Genomic DNA, 9760 nt, shown 5'->3' on the forward strand with positions numbered 1-9760 from the left:
AGGTGCTGTCACCCTATCTGTGCAGACACAAACTAAACGAACGGTGATTTTATCGATAGTCAATAATCGCGAAAGATTAGATGTAATTCCAGTGTCTAAAATGGATATAGATGGTGTTGTTAAACGAGACAAGGTAAGCTTTTTATAAAAAAATGCCGGGTATTTAATTTTCTGTGATCTAAATTTTACGTGTGATATATGTACAGATGTATGTTATGTGTATTATTTTATTTTCGTTCGAATTTTCCGATAGTAAATCGCAATGTAACATGCCGCGGTAATAACAAATATTTATATGTAGTCGACATTGGAACATCTGTAACAACACAGTTTAATTTTGGATGATTCGCGTATTTTTTGACCACGCGTGCCAGATAGAATTGGATAGAAAGTACGGTACCTAAATTCATTGGCTTATTAATATAATTGCAGTAAAGACAGTTAATCCACTTGTATCGTGGCTAATTTATTGAAACTCGATGTCATGTGTTTCGCCGGAGTTGTGTTCTCTGCAATTTAATTATAACTTTTTATAAAGAGTAAGATATAAACGTGATTATCGATGGGAAAGATTGAGAAAATTTAACTATTTATAATATTATAAAATATTATAAAATATTCACGATTGAATTGTTTGCAAAATGTAATTGAATGCGTATTATAAATACGACGATATTACAGTGATATCTAATAATGTATACATCGCTAATAAAACATGATGAACTTTCTATTATCACTGTACATAACAGCACAGTATTCGAAAAAATGATTTTCAGTGTGTGACTTCCTGGATTTTAGAAAATTATTTAGAAATTATAATAAAATTTGCCAGTATACATCAAGTAAGAATAAACATGAAATATCATTTTATTGTGCAATAATATGAAAACATGTTCAATAGTATTTTTGAATTTTTTGTATTAATATAATGCGTGTGATTGAATAGACACAAATGTGATTTTGTTACAGATTGTTCATAATCTGCTAAAGCAATACAATGCCTGGAAAAATAAAGGTGAAAATATTGGCTGGTCGTAATTTACCAGTCATGGATCGTTCTGGTGATACAACAGATGCATATGTGGAATTAAAGTTTGGCACTATAACATACAAGACGGATGTATGTCGAAAATCGTTGAATCCACAATGGAATTCAGAATGGTATCGATTTGAAGTTGACGATGCAGAGTTGCAAGATGAACCGTTACAAATTAGACTAATGGATCATGACACGTACTCTGCAAATGATGCGATAGGCAAAGTTTACATAAATTTGAATCCATTATTATTACCTGGTATGTTGCCTCCAGTAAAAAACATTTGGACCTTAGAAGCAGCTATGAACACTAGTGCTGGTTCACAAGGTGAACATATTTATATACACATATTTACACATATTTATATAAATATATATACATATATATGAATTGTGACATATTTATGATATATTTTGTATATTTTTCAAATATTTTTATTTTTTTATATATTTGTTTTTACAGGATCAGTTATGACTGGATGGATACCTGTATATGATACAATGCATGGCATACGTGGCGAAGTAAATATTATTATTAAAGTGGAGTTGTTCTCTGATTTTAACAAATTTAGGCAATCATCGTGTGGGGTACAATTTTTTTACTGTAAGCATATTCTTAAGTATATTTATACACTTTAAAAAAAAAAACAGTAGACTGATTTCAATTTATTTTAATATATTGATTTTATATTTTACTTTTTTGTTGTATAAATTATTATTTTTTAAAATTTATATTGTTATTGATTCTATATATACATTACACACGATGTAAGATTAATAAAAATAGTATTTGAAAAAAATTTATAAATACAAAAAATATAGTCAAAAAATATATTTTAGCACCAAACATACCATATGGATATCATGCACAAATGATACATGGATTTGTTGAAGAACTTGTAGTCAGCGACGATCCTGAATACAAATGGATCGATAAAATAAGAACACCTAGAGCATCAAATGAGGCACGACAGACTTTATTTTTTAAATTAAGTGGGGAAGTCCAAAGGAAGATTGGAGTGAAAGCTTTGGATCTTGGTGGAAATGCTGTTATTGGGTATATTTCTTTTTTTTCTAAAATTTTACATTTTATTATTTCATCAATATTACTCAAGAGATTTTATTATGAGGAACTGATTTTAGTTATTTCTATTACTTATTACTTTATTATCTAATTCAATATCAGGTATCTGCAAAACTTTGATCTAGAAGGTGAATCTGGTATCGTTGCTAGAGGCATAGGTACAGCAGTGACGCTTGTAAAATTGCACGATGTTCTCGGTTTTCCTTGCGACATCAACATCGAGGAGTGAGTACTTTTATATTTTTAACATCGGATTGTAACATAGACTGATAATGTCTTCTTGTTGAACACAATTATCCGTTCAATCATTACGGTAAACGATAAATTATCACGCAATTGCATCTGGCATCGTGCGACCCAATTAATCGAGTTGCCAACTCGTAACAGACCGACCATAAACTTGGCGTTCATAAACAAGTTATTTCGAGAATTTCATATAAGGCAATGTGATCTCTTCTATTTTATGAGCGAGACGTTTTATCTCTTGCCACTGAAAATAATTTCGGACAGATAGACATGGGCGAGTTGAATTTATCGAACACCTAATATAGAGAGAACTATTGTATGATATATCTCAATCAATTAGCTTCAATTTTGTTTTTCATCATTTTAGTACATCCACATTTTGATGTCATAAACAGATCAAGCCAATTACTTAATGTCATTGATAAGCTGTCGATATTTATCTGAATTGTTTTGTCATTTGCTGTCATCTTTTTTACGTAATAAGTAAAAAATATATCCATAGTTTTTCAATTGTACTTTTCAGATTTAAATCAAATTATTCATTTTGTTGCCTCTACTTATGCTGAACTTTCCTAGAAAGAGATTAATGGATATTTTTCTGTCTTTCCTATATCCACATGCGTTTGCGTAGGATCGCACTCGCGCTCCCTTCATACACTAAAACGCAAACGGAACGTTTAGATGCCGACGACAGTACGCCGTTTATTCCTATTTCTATTCCCGCTTCGTATCCCGTGCGCATACCTATGAACAGGGGTCTTCCATCCTGCGCGAGATCTTTATCATCACTAACGCGCCCAGAACGCGCAACGAGAATATCCGAGACTCCTGGGTGTACCGGGATGCGAAGGAAACGTGGCAAGCGCATTCCGTTTTTTCGATGCAACACTTTGAGTACTTTGAATCTAAGAACAGGCATTTCCAGCAGTTCGGATCTCGCTCCGTCTACGGAACTTAATCGGAATTTGATCGATGAGACGACGAAATCCGTACATACCACACTGATAGCGGAAGATGCCACCGTCAAGAAGGAGCCATCGAAAGATCAACTCTCCAAACAAATCAAGCACCTACGCAGTAAATTTGATTCCGTCGGTGAAGAGAATCATCCTGCCGTGCAGTCCGATTCTGACGCGGATCCGACTCGATCATTCATTACGAATTTTAAGAAACAGAAAAATCGCAATGAAACCAAAACTAGCATAATGGCTGCCTTACTGATCGCTTCTATACGGCATATGCCTCTGGAGGATATCGAAAGTGATAATCCTTCCATCAACGAACCGTTGATAACGACAAATAACGATGAAGCAAGTAGAATGTATTGTAGAGAGAATTCTCAGGAGAATACAGACATCAAGGCTGAAGGACAGCAACAGGATAACGCATCGTCCGTGGACGAGACGGAAATGTCCTCCTTCGGCGACGATGATAACTCCTCGGACGACGAATCGTCGAACAGTACCACCAGTTACAATATCTTGGACGATTCAAGATACTCGCTCGATAGTGGCAGAGCGGTGGATTCGTCCAGTCTTCAGGAGAGGATTCCTATTACCGTCCGTTCTAGCGCAGAAAGCTGTACGGATTCTACCCTGCAAGTAGATTCGGATGTAGCAATGAATTGTCAATTGTCGTCGAATCCGGATTTAGCAAGCACGGAAGATATCGGACTACAAAATGAAGCGATTCCTATAATTACTGTGGACATTCACGAGAACGCAAACTCGAACACATCGATTGAATTGTCGAACGACGAAACTTCTATTACGACTTTGGCAAAGACCGATATCCTTGGTCCAAAAGCGATTTCTTCATCGGATGAGCAAGATTTTGATAACGCGAAATGTAAAAGTCATACCTCCAAAAAATTCGAATCGGAGAAAATTGATAATTTGTTACATGAAGCACGTCGTGTCGATCATCTAATGATGAAACACGAACGAGATCTGAGTCGATCGCATCCCTACGGCCAATCGGTGTTACTTGAAGGCTCGTCTCCTGCTGAAATAGAAGATCATATAAGCACAGATAGAGAGAGAAATAATCCGGCGATCGATTTGCCATGCACGACGACGAGACGTGCTAGCACATCGAAAGAAGAACTGCACGCGAAGACGATTATTGCCAAGAGACAGAGATGTATGCGCGATTTGATCAAGCTGATCGATACGAAAATGATGGTATCCACGAGTGCAAATCGTCACGGTAAGAGGATGGTATCGCTGAGGAGCAAGAGAAAAAAGCGCGAAAAGAAAATGCATAAAAGAGTTGCATATACGTCAGAAAATTCGCTTGAAAAGATTTCTTCGCACGGTACACCCAAGAGAAAACACACGATGTCGCGCAGACGACGTCGCGAAGAGGACGTTTCTCTTTGCGTTCCTCGCGTCCGCTCGATTCCCGATTATCTCTCTTTGGATCGGCAGCCGATCTTTCACGCCATTTCCCGTTCCTGCGGATCCTCTCTCGTCAATTTAACTGACCATCGTGTCACGCGCGTATTACGCGGTTCGAAACGAGCCGCTTTACTTTATTCAGCAACTCCCACGTTCAACGATTCGCCCGGGATCTCGAGAAAATTACCGAAGAGCAGCCTTGACAAATCCGATAAGATATCCGCGGTATCTATCAACGGCGGTACTCGTAAATGCACTAGCACAATCTGTAATTTGGAAAAAGCGTCGTGTCACATTGATCGCACTAAGCCCACTAACACGGCTAATATAACTCACAACTCGTGTGTGTCCCGTCCTGCTCCCGATCTTAGGCAGCAAGACGAGGCGTCCATCAGTCCATCTTGTCCGCTTCCGGCCACTACCTCGATGACCGCGAAAATGTCCCAGTCGCCGGCGACCAGAACCCTTGCCAACGTACCGCTTCATCGAAGATCGAGCGATTCTGATCTGAGTGTTACTCCTAAAGGTGAGTCGTTTATTGCAAGTAAAGTAAAAAAAATGCCTGTTACTCTCTGATTGCCGAAATTATGCATTGCAATTATACAAAACATGATTAGAGAATTATTTTGTTTCAATTTTTATTTTTATATTTCATAGAATTTTTTTATAACAATTTTTCTAACATTATTGATTAACATTATACTTACAAGTAGAGCTTAGTTTTTCTTTAGTTGATTTGATCAAAAAAGAAAAAAAAAAACAGGATGAAAAGATCACGTTACGCTTCAGGTAACTCTCTCGGCAGTAGTGACAGATCGATGGCAGGACCCTTAAGGACAGCGGCTGCGATGGTTAGATCTATGAATCAAGATACGTTGGAAATGTTAGAGTATCCATTCATCACGATGCAATATTATCCACCTGGTTTTATATTACATATAGGTAATTATATTTATTTATTATGCATGTCTATCAAAAGTTTATATATTTAATCTGTGCATCTTATTTTTAATGTTGTATATAATAAATAAAAATAATCAATCTTAAAAATAAGTATAAAAGTTTGTGTGCACAAATGCAATCAAATAACAAATTGAGGAACTTATGATGGAAATAGGTGGCCTAGTAAGTTCGAGATCTGTGAAATTAATTGAAAGGATAAGTAATTTGGAAGAACCAGAGGGCCGTGATGCATGGTGGACCGAAATCAGAATGGAAGTTAGATCACACGCGAGAGCGTTAGCTTGTAACGTTGTTATAGGCTACAAAGAAGAAACTAGTATATGGTAAGTCTTCTAGTTTTTAACGCGCGGACATGTTTTTAAAAAATCTAACAATATTCTTCAAATTATAATTTTTTAATCTTTCTTATTATATTATCGATACGCGATTCTTTCCACAGTGACGATGTGTGCGTACTGAGTGCTTCTGGTACAGCGGCGGTCATAAATTTTCATAATTCTGGTCAGGATCCGGATGGCGTCGTTTTGAATAAACTCCAACAAAGCGTGCCTGCGGCTGCCGTTGATTCGGACCGTGAGAAAGGCCAGCAAAAATCAATAACGGGGATAACGAAGACGATGGAGAAGGTCGACAGCGACGTGGCCGCCGTGACTCATTCGGAACGGCTAAACGGAAAACTGCATCGACGTTTTTCCGAAAGCACGAACACGAGTAATGAACACGAGAGCTCGTACGGCCAATCACAATTACGATGCAATCTGTGCCATCTTCCTTACAGCGAGAGTAGTGTGCCGTTTAGAGTTAATGTATCAAAATGTGCCATATGTAAACGCGCCAAAGTCCCAGATGTGATGTTTACCACTATAGAAGTGCCTGCAAATATACCGACAACTGGAAGAGGCTGCTTCATACAGGCTACCGTATGCAAGAATAAGAAGGATCTGCGGGGCGAATTGAACGCGAAAGAAATATCCGATTGTCTGCCTTTCTTGGAATACGAGCTCCACAGTTTATTGTTGAATAAACTCAAGATTAAAGGCATGAACGCGATCTTCGGTCTCAAGTTGCAGGTTTGTGTGGGAGAAAGATTTATAATCGGCATGGCAGTAGGCACCGCGATTTATCTCACGGCACTCCCGCCGCCTACTATTCCGCAAATAGCGTCCGGCAATTCGTGGCATAACGAGGAGCAATTGGCGGAAATGCAAAAGTCTATTGTAGAGACGGTAAAGAAGAATAGAGAATTTTATCGCCTGAAACCAATTGGAATCAACGTATGTGGAATTCAACTTCGTTTTCATATCAAAGAATACTATGCTAGAAATTTCTTCATTAATTATAATCGTCGTACGATTGTAGGAAGTCGAAAATGGACGCGTTCCGAATACTTCCGATACAGACGAATCAGACGAGGATCTACCGGAACTTGACCTTGGATTGGGTACTCGCGACGCATGTGTCTTGGAAGTGGACGACATTGAGGATATGGATCGGATATCGTCATTGATGGATAACAGACCGCCTGATGATTTTCACGTCGTTAATACGCAGACGATACCTGGCCTGGAAGATTTAGAAATTGTTAGAAATTTACAAATGTTCACACAGGTCTCGAGAGCTAAGATCCCTTCAGGACAATTTGCGTCAATGCCATCAAAATATTTCGCCAGATTACTTCAGGTAGGATCGCTTGTCTCTAAAAAGATTCATAGGAATAGTATAGTATATATAGGAATAGTCCCTTTACAATTGCTTACATATATTTACTTATAGTTAAAAATTTATTCTGCAAAAAGAAATTATAAAGTATTTTTCATTTTATTAAAACGTTGTGTTTTAATAAAACTTAATTAAAACTTTATTCCAGTCTTTGTATTTTAAATTAAGGAGAATGGTTCCTTGCGCTCTGTGTGATATGCAATTTAAAGTAGCGTTACCTGAGCAAGATGAAATACAATTGACTGTTGTTGGTATGGCGCTTGGATTAGGAGAACCTTCGAATATAAATAAATATAAAAGAAAAATTATATATCGTTCCCAGAGTAAGGATCAAGTAAGAAAATCAGGTATTTTTTGAAACAATTTTTTCCGCGAATGTTAACATATTTATCTAAAATTATTATTACGATACATATATATAATTACTGTTTTTTATTTAAACATATGTCATATAACTAGACATCTTTGAAAAGTGAATTCTCTATATAGAATATATTTCAAATGCGTAATTCCTTTGTTTTCTTTTTCTTATTCTGCTAGATGATAGCGATATGATATTCAGCCTCGATGAGGATCATCTAGAAAACAATGCAGCATCCGACAATGCAACACGCATTTGTATAGGAAATCCCACAATCTTGAATGCTGCCTCTATACAAAAGCCAAGACCACGCTCACCTTTGCGTTTAAAATCATCCACTCATAGACGTAAACATGTGAGAGCTCTTCTTTAGAATATTTCATAATAAACATATATACAATATATACAACATATATATACAATATATACAAATTTGATACATCAGGAATTGAGTATTTTCTGATATTTGCAATATTTGCTTCCTTAATGAAATTATTTGCTTAGTGTTAATGATACAAAAATGTCGCTGACTTATTATAGGTGCCTTTGAAAGGAAGATATGGCGTAGATATAACACCTTTATCATACCTGCCAGGTGGAAGAATAGAAAGATATCAAGGCAATCTAAATTTTTTCTTTATTCGTGAAAGTACATCGATACGAGAGGTGAGGTTTGTGAAGAAGCACGATTTTCAATTTTGTTAGAATCTTGTAAACGCAATTAGTAACGATTCTAACGACGTGTTACAGAATGGTGGACTAAGTGGTTTCACTCACAGTTTTATGATGGAAGTTTTGGCGATTGTTCGTGCGCACATTACAGCATTGGGGGGTAATGCTATGGTAGCGTTTTTTATGACTCAATGTGTACTTCTTCACAGCCCTCACAAAAATCAAGTGAGTACAAATATTATTTTGTTTTAATACTGAAATATTAAAGAGATACTATAAAGGTATTGTGTTCAAACTCGTCTTCTCTTTAAAATAGCAATATTATTAATTAATAAATTATAACCAGCATAATTTGTATATTTAAAAAAATATAATGATATCTTATGCATATTTTTCAGGATTAATACGCACGCTTATATTTAATAAAAAACGCTTATATATTTAATAAAAAATATCTTTTCAGGGTCAATGCTTGATTAATGTAGGTGGCGATGTTGTAACAGTATCGTATTACGCCGATGAGAAGCATAGCACCATTTCAAATTGCTGACCCCAGCCTCCACATTCAGCGCCGCCATAAACGGATTTGTATGACAATTATTTGATTAAAGCCAATATCATCATTATTACGGGTAGGACAATTCATTACTAAATTTATTACTAAATCTGTAAGATTTTTAATATGCTGTGCAATAATTAGTCTTATGATATTCTTTCTCATTGCAATCAATATTGTTATTTATTTACTTTATCAAGATATGAATATATATATTATTCTTTTCTTTATGAATAGAGATAACATAACATAATGAAATATGCTAAAAGCATATTATCAATCTATTATAGATTTTATGATATCTATAATATTTAAATTCTCTAATAATTAATTAAACACAATTTTATCTTTTTTTGTTAATCTCTTTCTCTTTCATACTATCTTGCATATCATGTTATATACATGCAATACATCTTGTATATTATGTGATATATATATATATATATATATATATATATATATATATATATATATATATATATTAGCAATTGCTCCAATTGTACAAAATGCCTTCAATTTCGTAATAATGATTCAATAAATAATAGATTATATAAAAGTGGTTTGTTATTGGTAATACAATCAGAAATATGACATTTCTACATATAAGAAGCTAAATTGAACTGATAATTCTAATATATATATATATATATATATATATATATATATATATATATATATATATAATTTATAGAACTATATAACAATTTACTAATCTTTGCTGATT

At 35.2% G+C, this 9760-nt stretch overlaps 1 protein-coding gene across 6 annotated transcripts; it reads left to right on the forward strand.

Moving 5' to 3' along the window:
* The first annotated feature begins 121 nt into the window (after nucleotides 1-121).
* LOC126853083 (C2 domain-containing protein 5) lies at nucleotides 122-9460 on the forward strand. Of its 6 annotated transcripts, none has more exons than XM_050598502.1 (15): nucleotides 122-133; nucleotides 970-1364; nucleotides 1500-1640; nucleotides 1877-2093; nucleotides 2223-2345; nucleotides 2998-5291; nucleotides 5555-5707; nucleotides 5883-6051; nucleotides 6168-7002; nucleotides 7088-7408; nucleotides 7596-7794; nucleotides 7988-8163; nucleotides 8349-8474; nucleotides 8559-8705; nucleotides 8944-9460. In XM_050598502.1, exons 2-15 carry the CDS (start codon nucleotides 998-1000, stop codon nucleotides 9028-9030), a joined length of 5355 nt encoding a protein of 1784 aa, XP_050454459.1. In that variant the 5' UTR covers nucleotides 122-133; nucleotides 970-997; the 3' UTR covers nucleotides 9031-9460. The 6 variants fall into 6 exon arrangements, with proteins under 6 accessions (XP_050454459.1, XP_050454457.1, XP_050454460.1 ...); XM_050598500.1 differs by lacking the exon at nucleotides 122-133 and adding an exon at nucleotides 163-842; XM_050598503.1 differs by lacking the exon at nucleotides 122-133 and adding an exon at nucleotides 163-842 and having other exon boundaries at nucleotides 3292-5291.
* The last annotated feature ends 300 nt before the right edge of the window (nucleotides 9461-9760 follow it).

The sequence above is a fragment of the Cataglyphis hispanica genome, chromosome 11, assembly GCF_021464435.1.
Source record: "Cataglyphis hispanica isolate Lineage 1 chromosome 11, ULB_Chis1_1.0, whole genome shotgun sequence".
In the NCBI taxonomy this organism is placed as follows: Eukaryota; Metazoa; Arthropoda; class Insecta; order Hymenoptera; family Formicidae; genus Cataglyphis; species Cataglyphis hispanica.